Consider the following 24,985-nt stretch of genomic DNA (forward strand, 5'->3'; position numbering starts at 1 on the left):
CTTCCGACGCTGCCCGGCGCTCGCTTCCGCCGCGCCGCCTCCCGTGACCCGTGGCCGTTCCCAGCTGGCGCTTCCCAGCTCTGTCCCGCCGCAGTGAGCGGCGCTGCGGGGAGCACGGGGCCGGGACAGCGGGGCTCTTCTGTGGCCGGCCTGGACCGCCCTCCCGCCGCCGTCCTGCCGCATCGCTGGCCGCCGTCCTGGGCGCAGGATGACCCCTCCGACTCACTGGGACTTCCCGGTGGAGCTATGCTGCCGGCCCATGGCGTTCGTGACGCTCACCGGCCTGGACGTGGTGTACAACGCCGTTCACCGCGCCGTGTGGGACGCCTTCTGCGCCAACCGCAGAGCCGACCGGGTCCCCATCTCCTTCAAAGTGCTGCCTGGCGACCACGAGTACCCCAAATGCAGGACGAAGGTAGCGAGCGGCGCCGGCCCCGGCTGCGCCCCGTCCTGGCGGGGTCCCAGGCTGCTGCCCCAGCAGCCCCAGCCGGGCCCGGGAGCGGGGATGCGGGAGTTGGCGGCTCCCTGCGGGGAAGGGCCGTGCGCCAGTTTGCCTGGTGTGCAGCCGGCTGAACGCCGTGATATGCCGAACCTGAGCTGCCTCTTCTCCTGCCGCTGGAGGGGACGTGCGGGAGCTTCAGGGAAATTGTGAGGGCGAAGGGGAAGCCGAGGGCTGTGGGTGCGTAGGAAACCGGGGTGCCTTAGGTGGTGCACCAGAAGCAGAGAAAACCTGTATGGTTTCCTTTTTAAAATACTTGCTAAACTTCTGCGTAGCATTAAGGTACTTTATAAAATTTGAGCTTTAATTAAACCCAAAGTTTAACTTTGGAGAAACGAGATAMTTGGAATTACTGTATTCTGAAAAAAGAACCTAATCTATGGAGGTTCTATTTTCCAAATGTTTCACTCAGAGTGAAACACAGTGCAAGGAATATCTCCGCTATTCTCTCTGCTTTGCAACGGCATGTTAAAAAGCAACGTCAATGAGTTTAACTGTCGGAAAAGTACATATTTCCAGAGGTCAAGAATCTAAACTGGTGTGTCCTTGCTCTGAGAGCCCTGTTTTAAATTGAACCTGATATTTCATGGCAGCGTATAAGACATGCTCCTGAATTTCACCCTCTTCTCCAGTCTTCCTGAAATCTGTTGTTCTTTGCTGCTGATACCTCAGACATCAGGCCCTGATGCTACCTATTGAGGGATATGTCTTACTAGGAAGCAAAGGCTTGAGAGGGAGAATGTTAAAAGATGACAGACATATTCTCAAGTGACAAGAATGTAGAAGCAATTCCCTTTTTCMTGTTACAAATGTTTGTAAATAGATTTTGTAGCTTGCCTCAACATCTTCAATATTTTCAGAGGACATCCTATGAGTGGTATATTCCAAAAGGAATTCTGAAGACTGGTTGGATGAACAAACACCTGAATTTGGTTCCAGCACTTGTGGTGGTATTCTATGAACTAGACTGGGATGAGCCACAGTGGAAGGAAAAACAGTTGGAGTGCGCTACTCGAGTTGAAATTGTCAGGTAGATTTTTTTCACTTGGTTCACAATGTACTGCAAGCTAATTTTACTGTGAATTGCAGAATCTGTTTGCATTCTAGAACATGTAATTTTTTCTCTTAAGCACAGCTTAGTTCTAGTTAAGGGGAACTTGGACTTTGCTTTTTAATACACAACTCACAGCAAAAGCTTTAAAAATTTATTTAGTTTATTTGTAGAAGTTATTTAAGTAAAAACAGTCCCTGAAATTTTACTTGCTAAACTCAGCACAATTATTCTGTCCCAAAAGAGGGAAGACAGCATTTCTGAATAATGGAGTGTGTTGTTGTGTTTGGCTTTTTCTCCTATGTCACATTCTTCCAGTGCCTCTATCTAGAAATCTTATTTTGTTCTGAGTAGTCAGAAATAAGAAGTGAAACCTTGACACTGTGCCATGTKGTCTTTATTTTAGGCAGAGTTTGCAGGGAAGAAATACCAAAGTTGCTGTGGTTTTGATTCAGAAAAAAACACCGTTGCCTCCAGGTACTTGAAAACTCTGTGCACAGTTGTGGAGTTCTTATTTTTCAGAAGGCCAAGTGGGCTGACTTTGGTTTGTCACGTTATGTGTGGTTCTTCATCTAATGTCATCTACATTCATTACATGCACTGTGACTGCAGGAAGGTGTAAGGGTGAAAAGAGCACTTGGGACAGTTGACCCTAAACATTTGAAACTTTTATCCCTGACTTCTCTCTCTTAAGTCCAAGTGCAATTTTTGATACGCAGTATCAAAGATGGTTTATAGACTAATACATCTGACCTGCCTTCTTGTAATCAAGTTGCATTTTAAACATTGCTTGAGATTAGGAAAAGCATTGAGAATTAGAGGAAGGGTATTTGGTACCTACACAGGTCTTTCATCTTGACTTGGCTTTCATCAGTAAAATTTTGGAGCCCTGTGGAACGGTGAAATATGATACACTTTAATGTTACATTTCTGTAGAGCTGCATTCTTTCTAGTGTCTGCAAAACCATTCTTTGTTTTTTTGTCTACCTGCCATAGGTGTTTGTCTTTTCTGGATGCTATTGTATTTCTCAAGACACAGGATATTTAATTCTGTGAGAGATTAAAAACTTACATCATACTTGTAATTTTTTGCTGAAAATTTCTATAAAGTTTCTGCAATGTATTCTGTTGAATGAAGCATGTAGTACTCTGAAAGAAGTAAGAAAGAATGTGCTCTTGGTTTTATCTTTATTAGATTTTTCAATACAGTTTAGACCTTTAGGTCTACCTAAGGTTTATAACCCAACCTTTAAGCTTTTAGAGTTCATATGACATTGCAGCACCACATACCACTTACTTGTGCTTTCCTTGACTTCACTAGGGGAAGATGTTATTGCATCAGAGAGGGCAGCAGCTTTATGTAATGCTTGTGACCTTTCTGGAAAATCACTTTTTGTACTCCCACACACTGATCATCTTGTTGGTTATATTATAAGGTAAGTGACTGTAAATCCCTGGTTTGCTCTCTTTGCTGACTGTGGATTGGCTTACATGACACTAGGCCTGCTGGCAGCAGATGGTATACACTTGTCTCAAAGGGGAAAAAGTATCTGCACACAAGAGTTAGCAGAGCTCTCTGAAGGACCTTTAAACTAGACTTTAAGTGGGATAGAACCAGTTTCAGTAAGCCTGGGRTGAGCATGCTGGTGTTGGAGTATTGGTGGTCTAGTGAGGGCCTTCATTTTGGCTCAGCGGAGGTAGTGGATGGAAATCCATGCTGTGCTGTGTCCAGTTCTGGGTGCCTCGGTGCAAGAAAGACACTGAGGTGCTGGACTGTGCCCCGAGAAGGGTAACAGAGCTGGTGAAGGGTCTCGAATAAAAGCCTWGTGAGGAGCAGCTGGGGGAGCTGGGGGTCTTTAGCCTGGAGAAAAGGAGGCTCAGGGAAGACCTTATTGCTCTTTCCAGCACCTGAAAGAAGGCTGTAGTAGAGTACAGGTTGGTCTTTTCTCCCAAGTAACAAGCCATAGGGCAATAAGAAATGGCTTAATTTGCATCAGGGGAGATTTRGATTGGATATTAGGAAAAATTTCTTCACCAGAGAGGTTATCAAACATTTGTACAGGCTGCCTAGGGAAGTAGTTGAGTCACCATTCCTGAATGTGTATTTATAAGACTTGTAGATGCTGTGCTCAGGGATATGGGTTAGTGGTGGACTTGGCAACAGGCTGATAATTCCTTTTGATGATCTTAATGGTCTTTTCCAATCTAAATGATTCCACAAGTCTAATGAAGATGTTGAGAGAAGCCATAGGTTGAGATGATTGCCATGTGGCACAATCATTGTAGACCAGTGAATGTTTTACTGCTTCAGGTTATTCTGATGAATTCCACACAATTTAATTTCTCTGTGAGGTTGAGTAATGACAGTGATGTTGCTTTTGTAGAAGTATTATTAGATATCCCAAGGTGTTCCCTTTCTCATGTCAGGTAGAGGTAAAGTGGCTTTTCTACTTCTACAGTGGTGCTGGCCCTGCTGGTTCTAAACCCTACAAATSTGTTGTTAGGTTTAACTTTAGCAGGCTTTTGGTTCCACAACCGCTTCCCACCCCTTCCTGGCTGTGTAGATCTGTAGTTCTCTCTATTTATGCTAAGTGGCATCTATCTGATGGCAAATATTATGTCTTCGTCATTTTATATGGTTCTTGTGCTTTCTGTTTTAATATTTACACGGACTACAATTTCAAATAAATTAGGAAGGCCTTTCAAAAACAGGCTAAGTAACAGTCTTGTGTAGATCTAAAAAGAAGGGTTCAAACTAAATCATGGTTTACTATAATTTTAAGTTACAATTTTTCCATGTATTCTCAGGGAGAGAAGGGCTCACTTCTCTCTCACAATTTTTCTCTCATCCTCATGTTTGTATATAAACAGTATAATTCTAAACATAAATTAATGCTGTTATTGTATCCATGCTGCTCAGAAACTGTCACTGGAATTGATCAAAATAAAGTAACCATTATAACAAGCATTCTAGCTTGTCATATTTTTTCCAGTGCTAAATTGGGAATATAATAACAGAACCAGTACTTCAGCCTTTATTTCCTCCATGTGTTAGTGCTGTTGCATATATTCCACTCATGGATTCTGATCTTGTTCTAGTTGATTTTACTCCTTACAGTTTGATCATACAGCGTATGGTTCTTGGATCCTCCTCAGTCTCATATTGCATTTGGTGTTCTTGTCCTCTTTGTCTTCTCCCCATGTGAGTTGCCTTGGGCTATTTATCTTGCAGACACAAATTCCACTGTTAACCTCTGCAGCCCAGGTAGCTGTTAATGTTTGGACAGAATGATGAAACCTACTCTCATAATTCTGTTTATACACTCATAATTCTATTTACTGCTATTTTTCCTTTCCTACTCCTGCCCTCACAGTCAGCAAATAAGATGCTTTTCAGGCATATTCTGTGAGCCTCAGCRAAGTTCGTTTACTTAGGGGCATCTCTCCATTTTTCTATTGCCTTGCAAAATCAGAGTAGCTTATCCTCAGACTTTGTGAAATTAAATACTAGACTTTGTTGTATGAGAAGTTAGTATATAAAGCTCTCAAACTTACTTGTTCTACTTCTTACTACCCTTTTGTGAAGTTTTTCTTCTGTAGACTCTTACCCTCTGCGCTAACTTTAGAGTTTAGCAATACCACAAGGTTCTTTGCCAGCACTAAAATAAACATGATTAAAAGTAACTTATTTTGAAGAACATCAGAATATGTTTGTATGTGGGAGAAACTTTGTGAAACTTATGAGCAACTTTGTTGCAGGTTGGAAAATGCTTTCTATGAGCATGCACAGACTTACTATTACACAGAAATAAGAAGAGTTAAATCTCAYAAGGAGTTCTTGAACAAAACGACTCATCAGGTAATGCTACCTTCTKTTTGAAATCCTGTGCAAGTTATATTGCATATTTAAACATGAAAATAAGGGTTTGTTGTTTAAATCTTTTTATTCCCTCCTTCCAACTTGAGTCATTGTCTCTCAGTATAGAAAGTAAATCTAGTTTTATTTTCTAGAATTTAAACTTAATTTTGATTGGTTTTGTTCTTACGTTTGTCTTCCTCTCATCTTCCATAGAAGAGCTGTAGCCCAAAATTAAGTTCTCAGGTTAAAAAAAAGAAAAACTTCTCCTTTATCTGCATGGTTTAAACCTGTTTGACAGTAGTATCTTAAGTTGTGGGATGTGCTTCTCTTAGATATTCTGTGCTCAAAATTGCACATGATTTTGGTTTTTAACTTTTGTATTTCAAATCCACTCAGACAGATTACGGTCTGTTGTGATTGCCAGCTTCCCTCTCTTGGAACCTGGAATCCAAGTGGTGAGCTCCAAACCACAGTCGACTCTATTGGTGTAGAGATTTTGGGGTGTTACAAAGCCTCTCCCTTGTTCCAGGCTTTGAATAGATTCAGTCTGTTGAGAGATCACTTCTCATGATGGCAGAGAGAACTATTAGGAAACAGTTGCACTGTCATTTTTTCAAGTCAAGTGCTGTATTATGTTAACCTCTGAAGTTACCACCTGTATCTCTTTGTAGGTAACAAGGTATGTTCGGATGTTTGTGAATGATGTACGCTGGTTGTGTTTTGCAGCTTTTGTTTGTTAGGCACCAGTTCAAAATAGCCTTCTTCAGTGAGCTGAAACAGGATACACAGAATGCTCTCAAGTAAGACTCATGTAATCTTTCCCGACCCTCTCTACCCCAAATTACTGCTAAGCTATAAACTGACATATTATTTAAACATGACTTTAAGGGGAAAGTTCTTCACTGGGAAAAAATGCTCTGATTGGAAGGCTGTTTTTGCTGTCAGCAGTTATGTTCTAGAACTTTATTATTTCGTGTGATTTAACTTTATTCCTCCTTAGGAATTACAGAACTGCGTATAATCTTGTGCATGAATTGAGGGCTCATGAAACAAACATACTGGAAATCAAAACCATGGCAGGATTTATAAATTATAAGGTAATAACTGTACTTCTTAATCTTTGACAACTGTTATTTAAAAGAAAAACGTTGAAGCACCTTTAATGGGGAAAGTTTCTGAAGTTCCATTTTATATTGCTTTTACAGAGATGAATTAGAAARAGTTATCATTGCAAGTCTGAGAATAACTGGTATTACAAAGACTTCTGATTTCCACACAAAACAAAGATCCTTAGCTGAAGTTTGGGATTATCTTGAAAGATTTGAGTTCATTTGAGATGCAGTCTTCTGAAGGACTAGCTTTCACATTGTGCAGGGAGAATGAGCACCAGCACTGCTTGTTCCTTGAATGCTTTTGTCTTCTTGCAAAGCTTAGGCCAGTTCTGTTCAGTTACTGCTTGTTCGGGGCAAGAAAGTAACTCTCTTAAGAGTCAGTTCATAGTTTTGTTGTATTTTGGGGGCTTTTAGATAAAGCTAAACTATCCCACCATTTATAAGAATTCTGGAGTTCTATCAAATTCCATTTGCACACTGCAGGCTTCAAAATAATAATCCTTCTAGAGGCTCTGAAATTCCCTTTATATTTGGCAGTGAGTTWTGCACTTTTCCACTGATGTTTTGGGGAAGAAGGGGAAGATAAATAGCATTAGATGAAATAGAGGACCACGTGGTTTCAGGTGTTGTACATTGTTGTGTACATCTACTTTACTCCCTCTGTTTTTATGCAGTTTTTGTTCTTCAGAAATATGTAAAAGTAATTGGGGGTGTGTTTTGAGTGCTAAACCTTAGCAGCCTAAGAGTGGTTTTTCCATCTTGTTTTTATTTTTTCCTAGATCTGTCGCCTGTGTTTTCAGCATAATACTCCATTGGATGCTATTGCACAGTTCAGGAAGCATATTGACCTATGCAAGAAAAAAATAGGAAGTGCAGAACTGGCTTTTGAGCATGCTGCCTGGATGTCTAAACAGTATGTTTTTGCTTAGTAGTGTTTCTAGCTTAGTTTTAGATTAACAGTGAACTTCAAAAGATTTACTTATCTAGACCAAGTACAAATTCTTAGTTCCGTATCTAAGAGATAGACAAGAACATAAAATACAGTGTTGTTCTGTTTTGTGTTGATCATTGTCTACTTTTCTCATTGAATGAACAGAGTATGACACAAATGCAGCCGTAAAATTTAGATGCAAAAGTTCAGAGAAATATAATCTGTCTTGAGAGTAGTAAGAAGTTTTAATTGTAGGGTACCTTTCAGTTCAAATTGCTATTCTGTACATAATATTGGTTATGAATGTTTTTGTAATAGGTTTCAGGCCTTTGGTGACCTGTTTGATGAGGCAATTAAGCTGGGATTGACAGCAATTCAAACTCAGAATCCAGGTTTCTATTACCAGCAGGCAGCCTACTATGCACAGGAACGGAAACAACTAGCAAGTATGCTTTGTAACCATGATGTAAGTTGGGAGGGGAAAAATGCTTTGTAATTAACTAGGTAGTGAGTTAGCTACTGTAGTTTTAAATGGAAGTGAAACAGTCTGTGTATGTGTAAATGAAATCCAACTAAAGTATATGTATCTTTCTGATGATTGTTAACATTTCATGTATTTGTTATGTATGGAAAAAGTTACCTCAGAACAAATGCATTAATATTTATTTTATTACAAATAATTGACATATTTATTTATTTCTTTAAGTATGCTTTCTACATCACTGGGTATTTGAAAACTTACTTCATTTTTCCAGTATATTTATATTTGTACTGTATCTGGTGACTTACAGGAAGCAGAGAAATAAGAGTATGGGTGGGGGGGTATTGTTTTTGTGGTTTTTTGACACTTGCCTGGCAGAAAATGAAACATGAAGCCTTTTAATTACTATATTTGCTGAATTTACAGTCCTCTGTGACGTATCCCAGTCCAGATCCCCTGGAAACACAAACTGGAGTGCTTGACTTCTATGGGCAAAGGCCATGGCGACAAGGAATATTAAGTATGTGTCTGTGTCTTGTATCTGTGGGGTTTGGGCAAACCTATTTAGCAGCTAATTCTGCCAGCTGACTTAGTGGGCATGTAAACCCTTTTTTGCTGCAATGGATGCAGGGCTGAGGCCTTGCTTTCTTGTTAGTTGGAGTTATGACTTGAACAGGTGTCAGCTGGAAGCACAGGGAATGTGCCTGATCTCTCTAATAAATAGAAAAAGGAACCTCAGGTTTTGGAAGTCTTCAGCAAACTTGCATAGGTATACAGCAGCTCTGCTGCTGTCTTGTTTCTATTGCTGCCTAAGCTACCTGTAATCACCTTGATGCAGGAATCTGACTGCAGTAAAATATGATCCTGGTAAGAGAAATCAGGGAACTGGATACAGCAGAAGTAATGATGTCTGTGAATGCAGTTGTTACAAATTGATCCTGCCATCTGTATTGTATCTTGTCAACGGCACACAGGAATTCAGGACTTTTTTTGTTGTTTTGCTGAAAAAGTTTTTTTGATTTCTGAAATGTATTGAGAAGATGCAATGACTAGAATTGAGAATAGAAAAGAATTTGTGATTTTCCTATTAAGGAGGACTTTTTCTCAGAATTGCAGACTCTGCATTGTAACAACTTTGAACTATATATGAATATACCTACAGTTTTGAGATCTTCATAGTTGTCTGTGGTATTACTTCCCTTTCTCCCTTTCCATTTGRTCTCCTGTATTCTCTTCGTATCCTTTGGTCTTTGCCACTTTTTAGATTGCCCTCTTCGAAAGTTTTTATTTCATTTACTGTAGATACAGTACTGTCTAACCTCTTTTATCATTGAGTTTTACTGTTTTAAAATTACTTAGAATCTGCTGCTGAGGTTAAACATCTTAAAGTGGAGAAAAACTTTACATGTTTAATATATTTAAGTTTGCAGGTTTTTTAATTCCAGCAAGAGTTTATAGTTTTATAAAGCCCTATGCAGTTTTTAATGTGTTGGCTTTCTCTACTGCTACAGAAATATAAGCTTGAATTCTTACTTGAGATCAGACTGGGGAAGGGCTGCAAATTTGTCTTAACACACACTCTTTAAATGTCAGATGCAGTATGAGGACTAGCTGGTTTTACTGTAATTTGCTTGTTGGGGGTAGATTCTTTTAAACCAGGGGAAAGATAGCTGTGTTCTAGAATTTCCCTTCTGGGGAGATGTATTTGCCTATGAGGTGAAAGAATGTGTGAGTGTGTTCGAATTGAAGCTTGCGTTGCACATTGCTCACAGAATTCTGGACAGAATTCCAGTTTCATGGGCTTTTTCATTGTCTTATGCAGGCTTTGATCTTTCTGATCCTGAAAAGGAGAAGATGGGTATTTTATCCCTACAGTTGAAAGAGAAAAATGTCCTTCACTCGGTAAGTTATATTCTTTAAAAAAAAAAAAAAAATCTGTTTTTTTTAAATGACCCTAATGTTTGCATATATAATGATATCAGTAATGGTTTTATCTGCTAGGAGCTAATAATCACTTTGTTGAGTAATGCTGTCGCACAGTTCAAGAAATACAAATGTCCAAGAATGAAAAGTCATTTGAGTGAGTATAGATAACCAGATGCATTTTTTAAATTTAATTTTGCAAAGGCTTTCAGTAGTGATCTGCAATATTTTTTTTTTTATCAGTGGTTCAAATGGGAGAAGAATATTACTATGCTAAAGATTATGCCAAAGCTTTGAAGTGAGTATCATTCGTGATTGCTTCTTTTACACGCTATTGTCTCACTAAGACTCCATGTCTTATTGCTGTGGAACAATGTTGGMAGCTTGTGTAAGGTGCTCCTTATATCTGGATGTGATCAAAGCACAATCTATCGAGTCTATGAGCCTCACTTATGTTAAAGAAAGCAAAATAGATGAGTCAGTTATTAGGGCAGAAAAACTTACTGCTCTGAGCTGTTGCAGAAATTTGCCATATCGGGCAAATAATATTTATTTCTAGCTCACTGATKGAGTGCTGCCTGTCTGTCTCTCTTGTTTGAAGTAAGAGAGATGTATTTATTGTTGGTAGTAGCTGACTAGACTTTACGTGTAAGAAAAGATAGAATAATCAGGCTTCACACRAATTGATCTACTCATCCTAGGCTATGAACAGGCATTTTTTGTTTATGTTAGGTAGATTTTTCTAAGTAGGCAGAAATTTCTGTCTTAAATAGTTGAGAAGAGTTAAAAAAAAACTTTCTCTGCTTTACTAGTAACAACAAAGAATGGTCAGTATTAGGAACACATTAAGGTGTGTGGTTTTGCGTGATAAAGATGGATGTATGTGTTGTGGATCTTTGAGACCCTTGAAGGGAGCAGGATCTAGGAGATAGGAGAGAAAAGAAATGTCTTGCCTTAAGGAACATTAAATTCAGTTTGGAAGGAGACTTTGTTGTGGGGGTTTGGTTTGTTTTTCTAAATATTTACTGCATATTCAATAGTAAGGCATATTTTTAATGCAATCTTGGACTGAAGTGCTTCTGTCCAGTAGCTGTTGTGCTAGTTCTCTGTGAGGTTAATGGGTTTTCTTGTTCTCTTACGAAAATTTTTCTAGCTTGAAATGGAAAATTCAGGGAATAAATGTGCTTCTTTATTATAATTTCATGCTGTTKTCAATGAATCATTGCCATGTTAAAACAGTAGACTTGACTTTAATTTAGCATCTGTGTTAGTGAAGATGGATTTTGTATTAATGATGCCAAATAAATTCAAGCTTCTAAAAAGTACCGATGAGCATAACTTCTTTTCTCTCAATTTTGCTGTGTTGCAGGCTCTTGGACTATGTTATGTGTGAATATCGCAGTGAAGGGTGGTGGACCCTCCTCACTTCCMTATTGACAACAGCACTCAAATGTTCATATCTGATGGCCCAGCTGAAAGATTATATAACATACTCTTTAGAGCTACTGGGTAGAGGTATTCTTTTAAGAAATACACTCAGCCAATGTGGAAAAATTTAAGTACATGTATTTTGAAATATGACAAATCGTTGTCAGATGCAGTGCTTACAATACTTCAAATTGTTTGAGCACAAAATAACTGTTCTTGTGCTGGGTTTTTACTACCTTCTGTAGTWTGCTGGGAGTTGTTTTCTCTCTCTTCTATTACAAAATTCATCACATTCAAATAGACTGTGTCAGGATATCTGAGACACAGAGCTTCATTTGAGACTGTTCAAATAATGCAACAGGAAGTTCCTGAGCTTTGGGATGGGAAAGAACAAGAAAGTGTAAGCATTGTTCTTCTGGGGCTTTGCTCCAGTAAATTGCAAAATGCTTGTCTAATAAAAAAAAAAATTCTACTTGGTTCCAGTGAAAGTGAGAGGAAACATTTAAAATGGGAATGTCCTTCGTTGCTGGGAAATTGTTGTTAGAATTTTTTTTTTCCCTGGAGTACGTTATTTGAAAAATGCAATCTGGAGGAAAGATTTAAGTCAAAAAAAAAGTAGAAACCCTTGTTTCTGTCTTGTAATCTTTGTTTTGTTCTGTTTATCAGCATCCACTCTGAAAGAAGATCAGAAATCTCGAATAGAAAAAAATCTCATAAAAGTTCTAATGGTAAGTAGCAGAACTCCTGTTACCTGTGAAATAGTTCTGAGAGTGGTTAGTGTCTGGTAACCTTCTTTCACTGTTCTTTGCAATATTTTGCCTGCATGCAGAATGAAAGCCCTGATCCTGAACCTGACTGTGATACTGCTGCAGTGAAAGCATCACAAAAGTTGTGGGCTGACCGTGTTTCCTTGGCAGGCAGTAATATTTTTACAATAGAAGTCCAAGATTTTATACCATTTGGTAAGTAAGAAAGGAAATTTACATCAAATCATAGCTTTTTATGCAGTTATACCTTGAAAATATATCTTCTAATTAGGAAGAAAATTAGGAAGGGTGTATTAAAGCCAGCAGCAGTGTTCCAGGGCTGCTCTGTTCTTTGTCTAAATCAGCAGGATAAGCAATAGTAAAAGGTCAGTGGTCTCTCATACCTGATATAGATTACTAAAGAATTCCCTGCTTTTTGAAAGCCTTCTGCCACTCYGCTGTGCTTCGAAGTCGGATTCTGAGGAAAAAGGGCAGAATGTGTGCCGAGTAATACTCACCATTGAAAGGGGGCATGAGTGACATCCAAGTGTACAGGACTGTCTGTTTTCTGCTGGACATCTGCATGTCCTCTCCTCCGCAAAAGTTTTGGCTGAGTGGTTTTCTTTGACAGTCTTAGTAGCCAAACTTTTCCCACTTGCAAAACAGAGTTGTAAAGAGTATACACAAAACAATTCTTGCCAATTATTTCAAGAGTGTGCTTCTGGAATTTAATGTTGTAGTTTAGGTTTAACACCTCCTTCTTGTTTATTTTTTCTTTTTATTTTTTTTCTTTTTCAATTACAGTACAGTGCAAAGCAAAGTTTCTGGCTCCTAGTTTTCATGTTGATGTTCCTGTGCAGTTTGATGTATACTTGAGAGCTGATTGTCCTCATCCTATCAGGTTTTCTAAGCTCTGCATCAGTTTCAATAATCAGGTAACTGTGTTATACCTATCTCTGACCTAGTGATAGAAACTTATAATAAGAATAGAATAATATTTTAGTATTTTTTTAATGTAAAAAAAATTGAAAAGGCTTTTTCCAAAAATCATGTTAATACTTGATGTGAAAGATGTTTGGGTTTTTATGCATTATGTACAACGTTTGATGAGTATATCAATACTACAATAAGACTCTGAAATGTAGTTGGATCAATTAATCTGTTATAGCTGTTTTTTTTTCTATGAAGCTTGCTATAGTTTCAGAAAGATCATTTTAATGTCTTATTTCTTGTGATTCATGAAGTAACATTAATATAATGGATATCTTGTGTCAAAGAATTGCATTGTAATTACTTGCTGGTCTAACTTTGATATTGTGAGAAGTGCAAAGAACCCATGCAGTTTGATCTAGTAACACAGAGCCTTAGTATTTGCTATATTGTCATTACTCTCTAAAGATGTCTTCAGTCTGAATGTATCAGCTTTTTTTCCTCACTCCYCCATGGTAGGATTACAACCAGTACTGTGTTGTAGAAGAAGCCTATCAGAAAAGTGATATCCTAGAACAGTCATCACAAGGAACAATGTGCTTAGTGCCTGGCAAAACAAGAAAGTTCTCTTTCAAGTTTGTTGCAAAAACTGAAGATGTAGGAAAGAAGATTGAGGTTTGTCTCTTTGTTTTGTGCCTTTCTTACTGTTACATACAATGAACTCAAACTATCATGTGCCTCTAATTTGGCACCAGTTAAAAAGTCAAGGCAGTTCTGAACGTTTGAATTCTTGAAACTGAGTATCAAAAGTGAGAGTAAAACTTTGGACAATGACAAAACACAAAAAATCACAACAAAYGAAGTATTGCTTCAACAAATATTTAGACTATTAAAAAAAAATGTGAAATACATTAAATAAAACAAGCAAGAGATGGTATAGTACTATGGGAGGGTAGGAAACTGCAACCTATCACACTGCTTACACCTGAACATGGATACTTTCTCCACTGCTGGGTATAGTACTATGGGAGGGTAGGAAACTGCAACCTATCAYACTGCTTACACCTGAACATGGATACTTTCTCCACTGCTGTTTCATGAAATGAAATCCTGGGGTAGTGACATCCTCAGTATGCAAARCTGTCGGAAGCTTTTTGATGGTACACGTATTTATTATGCCTGTATATGTTGGAAAACTATGTCTTCTGACCACCTGTTGTAGGAATAAAGTCACCAATAGGTGTGTGTTTAAATTTGTGTCTGTCAGATCACTTCTGTGGATTTGATCCTGGGAAGTGAATCTGGCCGCTGTGTGATTCTGAACTGGCGAGGAGGAGGGGGAGATGCTGCTTCCTCTCAAGAAGCATTGCAGGCAGCACGATCCTTCAAGCGAAGACCTAAGCTTCCAGACAATGAAGTGCACTGGGACACTTTGACTATTCAGGCCAGCACTATGTGAGTAATAGCTCGAAAGTATATAATTATGTATCGCTGTGGATCTCCTGTGAACTCCTGATGACCACTTAAGAAAATAGAAGGCTTGTTTGGGCTTCTTTGATATATACAAGCTGTTAAATATGTCTTTGCTTAACTGGGGATAAGATAGATACTATCCAGTTCTTTAGGACTCTTGATACTCCACATAGGTAGAAACACAGAAAAGGCTTCCATTGATTTCCGAGCATACCAAGTACATTTTAGTTTTCCTCTTCAACTAACTTTGCCAGGCAGACTTTTCCCAGATTTTGTTYGCAAACTAGGAGGTGTTACTGTTCTTGTATAAAAGACATCACACAAGAATCCCTAAGAAACTAAATTGGAAATTTATTATTAATAATAAATAATGTAATAATTTGATTTCAGTTGGTGCAGGGGCTTTTTCTCTTTTGTGACAGAACATCTGAACCATTAATGCTTATTACTGGAGTTCCAAATTGTTTTTTTTTAAATTGAGTTGTTCCCATCATTTGAGTTGTTTTTAAGGAGTCTCACATCTCTTAGTTTAATAGGCCACCAGTTGTGGGAACTCTCTAACACAATATGGTGTTTTAGCCTCCTTTAAGCTAGGCTTGAAAGTGTTTTATTTGAGAAACATAAAATAACTGAGTGTTTTCTCTTCAAGGGTTATTTCTAGAGTGCCGAACATTTCTGTTCAGCTCCGTCATGAACCTCCTGCCCTGACTAATGAAATGTATTGTTTGATTGTGACAATTGAGTCACATGAGGAGACAGTGGCCAAAGATGTCAAGCTTACAGCAGGTTTGAAGCCAGGTATTTGGAGTTATTTTCTTTTAATCCAGCAGTCTCATAATTGACTCGTTGTTCTTGATGCAATGCAGAGAAATAAAGTGCTTTCCTGCAGTAATCAAAAACCAAACCAAAGTGAAAGTTTGGAATGATGAAATACCAGTGGTAAGAACAAAGCTAACAGACCCATTCAGTTACGGTTATTTTAACCATTGCTTGTCTGTGGTGTTTACGTGGGTATTTTGAAAATATAAGTCTTTGCAAGTYTGAAAGAAAATATGGAAGCTTTTGTGTTCCTTTCTAACTTTTTATTCAATTTCCTTCTAACTAAATTTTTCTTTTCCCTGAAGAGAGATCTTTTTCTTGCTGAGCTGAAAGCACTAGACAGTGCTAGATAAATGTTTTCTAAGTGTAAACTTTGTGGGTTTTCTCTCATACCTGTCCCACTCTTTTTGTTTTCCCTGCCCTGGACAACACGGTTTGGTTTTTAAATCACTTAACATTTAGGGAACAATGGAGAGCTGAGTCAGTAATTCTTAGAATGCAAAGGAAGAAAATGCAAATATTGTATGTCCAAGTTCTAGCTATCTGTATGTAGATACTGCTGACAGCTTTCAGTATGTGAAGCCCAAATGTTATACTCAGTGCACCTCTTTGTAGCAGTTATCCTAAAAGACAAAAATACTTTTAAGCCACTAGCATATAGGATGCCATATGTTCTGTGTATTCTGAAATAGAACCACGTTTCCTATAAAYTTCTATGGTTAATTAAAGTCAGTAAAGTATTCTTGAAACTTGTTTAATTGGATATTTAGGCTTGGTTCCTAAATGAGTTTTTAATAGATAGTCTTTGTTTTTCCTGGGTTTTTTTTCCCTTGCTCAGTCTTAACTCTTTAACATGGGATATGCAGGGTCAGTGTGGGCTTGCTGATTGTCTTAAAAGRACAATTGAAATCTGGCATTTCATTTATAGGGAAGGTGATGTATTTTCCACAGTTGCAACTCTTTGGCAAGATGTGGTTTATTTTGCTTTGAAAATTATCCCACATAATTACTGTAAAGCCATTATTCTAGTTAAGCTCTGACTGAAGAATTTTGTCATTTAGCATCTATACATTTCTTTTTATTTATTTTCAACACTGACTTGGAAGGAAAGTTTTAAAAATATGTGAAATCATTAAACCATGCCCTTGAGAACAGAAGAATCACAGAACTGTGAAACTCTCATTTTACTTTATTATAGAGGATTAAGAAAAACTTGGATCACATAATCATCTATTACAGATATGGTAGGGAGCATGTAAATATTATTTCTGATTTTTGAGATTTATTTTTTCCTAAATAGATGAAAGAATAAACTTGCAAGGGTGCAAACACTCCAGCTTAAAAAATTTGAGGGGGTGTCAAATCTACCCTCTGCTGGTACTTTTGAAAGTTTCTCTCAACAAAATGAACAATGCTAATTCATCATGCATTGCTTTTTGAGATTAATTTTTTATTATTTTTGGTTATTGTTTTCATGCTTTAGTGATGTAAGTGTGTGTACATATCAAYATGTTTTTTAATCCTAGGGCAAGATGCCAACCTGACTCAGAAAACTCAGGTGACTCTTCATGGAACAGATGCATGTGATGACTCTTTTCCTGCACTGCTTCCTGATATCCCTGTAGGAGACTTGCAACCAGGGGAAAAGGTCAAGACTTAAAACCTTACTTCTATAGCAGGCTTAAGAAACTAGGGAGCAACTAATAAAAAACTCTTGTAGATGGACTTCAGTTTACTTTCAGATATCTGAACCAGTAAATTAAATACTTATGGCATATTTYATCTACTATTTGCATGTAGTTTACTATTCCTTTAACTAGATCCCCTTTTGGACTAAATTGGGAGATAGGGTGTATTCTGGGATTGATGATACGGCTGGGAGATATGAAATAAGGAGGCAAATTCCAACTGCTAATGAAATGCACTGCTCAGGGGGCAGTAGATAATAGTCAGCTAGTGTGATTCAACATGGTAGAGGATCAAATATGCAGGTTTTGCCGCAAACTGAAGTTGTGACTTGTAAATTAGAAGTCGGTTATATTATATATTACACAGTTATGGTTCTTATTTTGTACTGTCATGTATTACATGTTATGGGGGTTTTGTTTTGTATTGTTAATTAACAGACAAGCATCTGCAACAAGCAACTCCAGTGAAACAGCTGGAGTTGTGCTGCTCTGGTTATTCAGGGCTGGTTATCCAGTTGTGCTATTCTGGTTATTCTGCATTATTCAGATCATGCATTGAAGGAGATTCCTTATGGTCAAAATAATTCCCATTCTACTATTGCCCTGTTGGATTAAATTAGATGATTTACAAGTTGTGGACACCTCTAGGCCTAATTCATGTAGTTTAGGTATAGCTTGGCTCATACAGTCTCCTTTATTTTGCAGCTGGAAAAACCAATATACATCCGTTGTGGAACAGTTGGTGCAAGAATGTTTCTGTTTTACATTTCTTACTTAATTAACACTGTTGTTGAGGGCAAAGAAATCCTCTGCAGATGTCACCGGGTAGGTTTTAAAGATGCACCATTTGCATCTTTATCCAGATAAATTTGTGAAATACAAGAAATATTCTAAAAGCTGTAATTCTGAGTATCTTAGAAACCTGTCCAGGAGATAGAATAAATGCTAGATCAGCAGTATGGTAGCCCTTTTTAGCATGAGCAGTTCCATAATTATTAGCAGAAGCMAAGTTTTCTATATTTATTCTTAAATATCTTTAAAGATATGTTCTTCCTTGTGAAGGACTTGGTTAAAATGATGATTAAAAGTAACTTTACATTAGTAATCTTTGACATCAATATCCAGGTCTAAAGCTGAATATAACTTCTTTTTCCTTCTTCCCATCCCTTTTGTTACCTCTACAGGATGAAACTGTAACCATAGACACAGTATTTCCTTTTGACGTTGCTGTCAAATTTGTCTCCACAAAGGTATGTGTTTGAGAAATTGTTTTTGGTTTGGAATCACAGCATTTTGGAGTCACACCCTGTTTAGTTAGAAATAGTCAGAGCTTGTGTCTGTCTTGACAGCTGGAGCACTTGGACAGAGTATTTGCAGATATACCATTTTTACTGATGACAGACATCCTGAGTGCCTCTCCTTGGCCTATCACTATCGTAACAAGCCAGTTACAGCTGTCAGCTTCCATGACCCCAGTAGATCAACTGGAATCTTATGTGGGGAATGGTAAGTGTTATTAGAATATGCTCTCAATCAGGAGGATACCTTTTGCGTAAATTTGGAATAATAAAGGGGGACATTTTAAATAGTTTGCTTATTCACCTGTAAATAGAAGAAAGCTGTTTAATACTCCAGTTGCTTGCGAGAAGACAACTTGGACCACAGCATGCTTTAAAATGTAGTTCTGCTTCACTAGATCAACTAAAAAGTGCTTCTGAAATGCAACTTCTTAGATATCAGTGTGAAAAGATACTCAATATTTCCAGTGTTACTGGGCTATATATACTTTCTGGAATGCAAACACTACCATATGATAGAGGCAGTATCCAAAGGCCAGTCATCCATGTTCGTGATTGCAGTCACAATACTGAAAAATGGGAAGGTTATACAGGGAAAATTAGTAGTAAGCTTCTTTTTTTTTTATATTACCACAGTTTAATAATTTATTACTTAAATTTTAATTATCTTAAAGATCTCACCCATTAAAACTGCAGCATGTTAGCTTTAAAGTTAAATAAACAGAGTACTTAAAAGTAGAGCTGATCCAAAATCTTCCAACAAAACATTGTCTTTGCATTTGTGGAGTCAGAGATGTGAAGTATGTGTTCTATCAAAACTTTGAACCCTCTGATTTTAGTCTGGGCTGCCTGACTATGGGGCAGCTGTCTACTCATAMTCGAGGACTTGCAAGGCTTTAGTTCTTCTGTAGATTCAAGGGTTACCTGGCAAAAAGCAATTATTTTCCAGGTCCTTTAGTCTTCAGACTATGATATTTCATCTTTAGCTCTGGCACCTTGTGCTTTGTGGTTTCTGGTTGATGCTCCTAAAGAGCTAAGTGCCAGGATATATGAACCCCATAGATATCAACCATTCAGCTTTCTATCTTTTGGTTGATGTTTTTTTTTTTTTAAATATTCGTGATAAATTTTGGAAGACAGAAGCCTATTTTCTTAGTATTTTTTTAAACCACTCTCTACATAAAAAGGTACTTTTTTTTTTTTTTTTAGTTCGTTTGAGTGGAGAAAAAAGAAAAGAAGAAAAAGTGAAAGCTCAGTTTCACTAAAAAGCCAGTAGATTTTTCTTGTATTCCTTCTCTTCCCCAGCTCTCATGTATTTGAGAGTAGAGGGGATGTCCCCATGTTCATTTCAGTTTTCAAGCATCAGACATCTTATGCTGATGTCTTGAAATTTGCTGTAGAAGTGTAGAATTTGAATTGGCATTATTTTGCTTTTTGTGTGTGTTTATGCATGAACTTTAAATTTGCAATGACTCATTCTATGTGTACATTAAAGACATTTCTGAACAGCATTATAACTAATATATATTTGTATATGTCACCCTTTCATGTATTGAAATACTTCACAATCTRTTGGAGCAAATACATTATGTAGGTATACTTTTGCAAAGGCCTTTCTGGCTGAATGTTTGTGTCATATTGCAYTTCTACACTTGGTGGCTTAGGCTGTTATTATGCTTTGATTTTTAAACAAAATCTTGCTGATAGTTGTTTTACAGACAGGTGAGAGTGCCAGTGAATGCTTTTGCCTTCGATGTCCTCCAGTTACTAATGCTAGTGGAGTGGCAACTGGGTGTTATATCATTTCCTGGAAGAGGTAAGCATCTCTTGACCTTGATGGGGAGAGGAAGTAAGTTGATTTGTTTTTAGGAATGATAGTGAGTTGTTGGGTTAGGGGTTTTTTGGGAGTGGAAAGAAGTACAAAAAAAAACCAAACAAAAAAGTTTTGTGTCTTCCTATAGCAAGCACTCTGTAGACCTTGGACTTACTAATTCCTTCTTAGTTTGTGTACTTACTTGATACTTTATGTTGTATAATATTTAACATGGTCTGCATTTCACTTTTTCCTGCAGAAGTTCTCCTGTGGAAAGTGTACCTGTTGTTAACACAATCATCACTCTACCACATGTGATTGTAGAGAGCATTCCCCTCCATGTTAATGCAGGTAATATTAATTTGGCAACATACATGTCCCAATTAGAATTTTTAGGACTGCCAAAATTTTTACAGCACTCAGAGCTTCTATTTACTGTAGCAAAAGACAGAAAAGTGGTGCTGGATATTGTGGGGGTAGAGAGAGAAGCATCCCATCACTTAGACTGCCTCAAGGCTTGCCCTHCTTTCCCCACTTTAAGGGAAGAGGTGGTAGGTAGTTACACAGGTGTGTTCTCCTAAAAGCTGTCAGTGGATTAACTTGTATGATGTGGCAGCACAGAAGCTGGAGTTACCTCTGCTGATGCTGTCTTCCAGGTAGGTTTCTCTAGATGCTTATGGCAACAGTTGTTCCATCCACCCACACTCTGGGTGCATCCCAGGAGAAGAAACAGACTGGAGTGTTGGAGAACGTTCTTGTGCAAGTGAAGTGCTAGAAGAGAAACAGTTCACCTGCCAACAAGCATAGTGGGATTGAAATGCCCACCAAACACACATAATTCCAATGCTTTCCTCAGTTTGGTTTCATTTGTACTGAGATTCTTCCACTATCTTATCCTGTTACACTTCGAAGGAGCTTGTTGGCAGTATCTGACTAGGTTTTGATAAGCTGAATATAGGTAGCAGCAATGAAAGTGACTTCCTGGTTAGTATTCCTGAGCAGTTTTAGCGGCTGGGAGGTTTGTGACTAGATGTTGAAGAAGTGGTACTGAGAAATTGTGATGAAATTGCATTCTGTTGTTTAATCTGTTTCTAAAAAGACTTGTCAGAAGTACTTTAGATGCCTAGTTCTTGTATCTGTTTTTCTTAACTTTTCACTGCTTTTTGCAATAGACTTTTTTTTGAGTGGAACTTGAAAATGTGTTCTGTATTTGAGATTACTTACTTTCTTTCCAAAGATCTGCCATCATTTGGTCGAGTCCGAGAGTCCTTACCTGTCAGGTATCACCTGCAAAATAAGACCAATTTAGTCCAGGATGTGGAGGTGTCAGTGGAACCCAGTGATGCCTTCATGTTCTCTGGCCTTAAACAGGTACAGAATTGTCACATCTACTGATCCTGCTGGTTTATCTGGTAGTGAAGAATACATTGATTAGACTTATACTGATGTACAGAGGGGACAAATTCATTGTATCTTAAATGTTAAAAGTATGGTAAATTCTGTCCGGAAGAATACATGGATGCAGACTCCATTTTAAAAATGGCAAGTTGGAAGCCTGAATGGGAGCTGTTTGTCATATTGTTTATAGGTAACATGGTGTTTCAATATAGAAGYAATGGTTTAACTAGAATCAGAAATTAGTTGCATTCTTTCCAGCTTCAGAAAGTAACCACTGTATAAACAGAAAGTAAACAGAGCTTTTGGACACAGAACTTACCTATGTTTACCTGTGGTTTTCCTTTCTTTAAGATCCGGCTAAGAATCCTTCCTGGCACGCAGCAGGAAATGTTATATAACTTCTATCCTCTGATGGCTGGGTATCAGCAGTTACCTTCTCTTCATGTTAACCTGATGCGATTCCCAAACTTCACCAATCAGTTGCTCAGACGTTTCATACCGACAAACATTTTTGTAAAGGTAAGGCTGTAAGAAGTGACTTGTGTTTAAAGGCTCCCCTTGGGGCTGCTAAGTTTCTGGGACAACCATCCCAGCTCTGCTCAAAGCCAAGTGTCTCTAGGCAGACTAAAATGTCCAGCTTGTAACAGAGTTAATTGCTTTGAAAAAATCTTTAGGATATCTGTTTCAGTGCAATATGYGTTTGGTTACCACTAGATGAACAAGCTGAATGTGCTTGTCTTGTCCCCGTTGTTCTGTTCCATGTCTCACTCTGTAAAATGTTTTAAAGTTGCCTCTATTTTGAGCATAGTAGAGTGAGCTAAAAAAATCATATACTTCTAATACCATAATTTGTAGCACTTCCAAAAAATGAAGTGTTTCAGCAACCCATATGACTAGATTTGGAGACACTGTAGCATCACATACCTCCCTAAATAACTCCTAAAAACACATTCTGTCAGTGAATCACTCAGTCTAGATTTCTTTTTCCTAAGTAGTATAACTCTGAAGACAGTTCAATCATGCCATGAAAAACAGGTCTTTTGACTTCTTAAGAATAATTTTAAGTCCATTTGCCCAAAACAGTGCTTTCTCATTCCACTGCTGCTGTCTTCAGAATATTTTGTTCACTTTTTATTCAGACTTTTAACAAGCAAGGAGCCCAAAGACTTTGTTTATATGATTGGAGATGGACTTTTTCAGATATCTGTAATCAGTTTCTAGGAAACAGGCCTATCATTGTTTGAATTTTGTTTTAACCAATGGAGATGGAAAGAACGTACTTTTTGAGTATGCTGTCAGTCACTGGCTCTTCCAGATGGATTCTCAAGGTGTCCTCCTCAGTAAATAGAAGAGGCATTTTTCCTCAAAAGCATGGTGTTCACAAAACTCTTGTGGAGTTTCTCTAAAGCTTCAGAATTCTTTGCTTTTACTTTGGRGTTGTCAGAACCTCAGAAAATCTTATTGTAAGGATGCTTTTTGTTACTCAAAACTTTTTCCTTGCTCTTTACCATCACTAGTGATGTTGCTTAAAATTTCTCCAAGAAACTGTCAGTCTCATTCCTGTTTATGCGATAATGATCAGAGCTGTGATCAGCTAGGCCTTGTGCTAAGCTGTCCAGATGTGTATGGAGAAGGCATTTAACAGGGCAGTTGAGAAGCTGAGTGAGTACTCCACCAAATACTCACTGGGCCAAACTGAAATTTCAGTTGGATATCCTCTGTGTTTGTGCCACCACTGGAGACCTGTAGAAGTAAGGATAAGCTTAATGCTACACTTGGGTACAAGAGCTACATTGACAACATAGTGTATTGCAAAGTTATTTCCTAGTAGTCTCTCTTTTYTATTTGGATGTGGGGTTTTTGTTGTAGCTTGGTTTTTTTGAGGGAAGTTTGTTTGGGTGTCTTGTTTTGTTTGTTTTTTAATTCTCTGTCTTTATTTTCTTAAAGCCTCAGGGTCGTCAAGCAGATGACAACTCGATTGCAGCTGCATAACTTTGAGACCTGTACCTCTGCACTTAAAGAAAATRGGATGTTGCACAGAATATGTAAAGTTCACTTTGGAAACGTGGCTTTGATTGAACCATAAATTTTATTTTGAAATTACAACTTTTAGCAGAACTAATGTTTAAAAAAAAAGCTAGTGTTTCATAGACTTTCTCTGAGGAATAAACATGGGGAAATCTTGGTGCTTTATTTAATGGGAACATTCTTTTGAAGTTAATTTTGAATGTCAAACTCTTAAAAGTATTATTGAGGCATATTAAATGTCTTGAGTAACTAAGTGAAGAAATGCTAATCCATTTGACCAAAACTGAAAGATGTTTTCACAATTAACAGCTTAAGTATGAAGTTTGTATTTACTATTAGAGATTTACAACATTGAAAATTATCATTTTTTATAGAAGTTTGTGCTGTGCCACTTGTGTTGAAGACAGAGCAGGTTGTGCAGTAGCACTGTAAATTACAAATGGTTACATCGTACTGTTGCAGTTGAGCAGCTTACTAGTCCTTTAAACCATAACTCTGAAAAGGCACTATTTCTCTTGGGTAAGCCATACATCTGATTTTGAATTCAGCAGCTAGTCTAATGAACAGAGATTCATTCGTACCACTTGGACTATCCAACCTGGAGCTGATGTGGTTTGGGATTATTTTTACACACGGTTTCCTGATTAAAGACATGTCTTGATAGTCTCCTGCTGTGTGAATTTAAAAAATAGGCATCCTACTCTTGTACAGCTCTGAATGAACTGGTGTTTAAAGTACAGTAAATTATGTATATATAAAAAATTGCATTGTGAAAACTTGCGTTGTTTAACTTTCTAAATAATTACATTTTGATTGCTTGGGAAATACCTTATTTATTGTCAAAGTGAAGTTCTAATAAACAGCTTGTGACAGAGTACTTCTGAAACTGTCCTTAACTGCATTGCTTTTACAGTTGTCTCATAACTGATCTAGCTTGTGGACTGATGCATTCATCTATGACACTGAAGTCCAAAATAACAGCTGTGATACTTGAAGGAAAGCATGAGTGAAGTCCTGAAAAAATGTGTGACCATATCTAGTTTTTCCATGGAGTGCAGATGTAGTTGTGTTGTGAGAGTTTTTAATGTAAAGAAAAAACTCTCACAAATGAAGAACCTTCCTCATTCTTTGCTTAAATGTACCGAACTAAGTGTCAGTCATAGAATAGATATCTCTCTCTCTCTCCTTTTTTTTTTTTTTTTTTTTTTAGACTGGAAAATGTATTCCTTTGCCAGATATTTTTTTTTTTAAAGTAGCCACTCAGGTTGGAGCAATGCTGGCATCTCTGTTACTGCTTCTTAAAAGGCATGTTGATGCAAGTAAGGTAAGTGTTCAGTGGAGAATTGGGTGCCTTCCCCACCCCCAAAACAGTCTAACAGTGATTTGTATTCCTTTGAGTAAGGAGAGAGCATAAAATACTTTCATGGATAAGTTAAAGTCTTAAGTGAATTGTGTAAATTCATTCCTATTTAAAATGGCGTGTAGTAAAAATAATGTGGAAATGCAGA

At 37.7% G+C, this 24,985-nt stretch overlaps 1 protein-coding gene across 1 annotated transcript; it reads left to right on the top strand.

Annotated features, from left to right (window-relative positions):
* Positions 1-27: 27 nt before the first annotated feature.
* Positions 28-24,654, top strand: TRAPPC11 (trafficking protein particle complex subunit 11). The gene is made up of 29 exons (XM_057370178.1): positions 28-415; positions 1,360-1,529; positions 1,957-2,027; positions 2,872-2,986; positions 5,310-5,409; positions 6,136-6,209; positions 6,410-6,506; positions 7,301-7,434; positions 7,771-7,918; positions 8,360-8,453; positions 9,756-9,835; positions 9,935-10,013; positions 10,100-10,154; positions 11,226-11,371; positions 11,951-12,012; positions 12,114-12,246; positions 12,835-12,965; positions 13,480-13,635; positions 14,228-14,415; positions 15,083-15,231; positions 16,779-16,900; positions 17,646-17,765; positions 18,125-18,190; positions 18,290-18,446; positions 19,946-20,054; positions 20,311-20,402; positions 21,289-21,422; positions 21,801-21,968; positions 23,397-24,654. Exons 1-29 carry the CDS (start codon positions 209-211, stop codon positions 23,439-23,441), a joined length of 3,402 nt encoding a protein of 1,133 aa, XP_057226161.1. The 5' UTR covers positions 28-208; the 3' UTR covers positions 23,442-24,654.
* The last annotated feature ends 331 nt before the right edge of the window (positions 24,655-24,985 follow it).

This window comes from Malurus melanocephalus, unplaced genomic scaffold (assembly GCF_030028575.1).
Source record: "Malurus melanocephalus ecotype Western Australia unplaced genomic scaffold, MMel_1.1 scaffold_121, whole genome shotgun sequence".
In the NCBI taxonomy this organism is placed as follows: Eukaryota; Metazoa; Chordata; class Aves; order Passeriformes; family Maluridae; genus Malurus; species Malurus melanocephalus.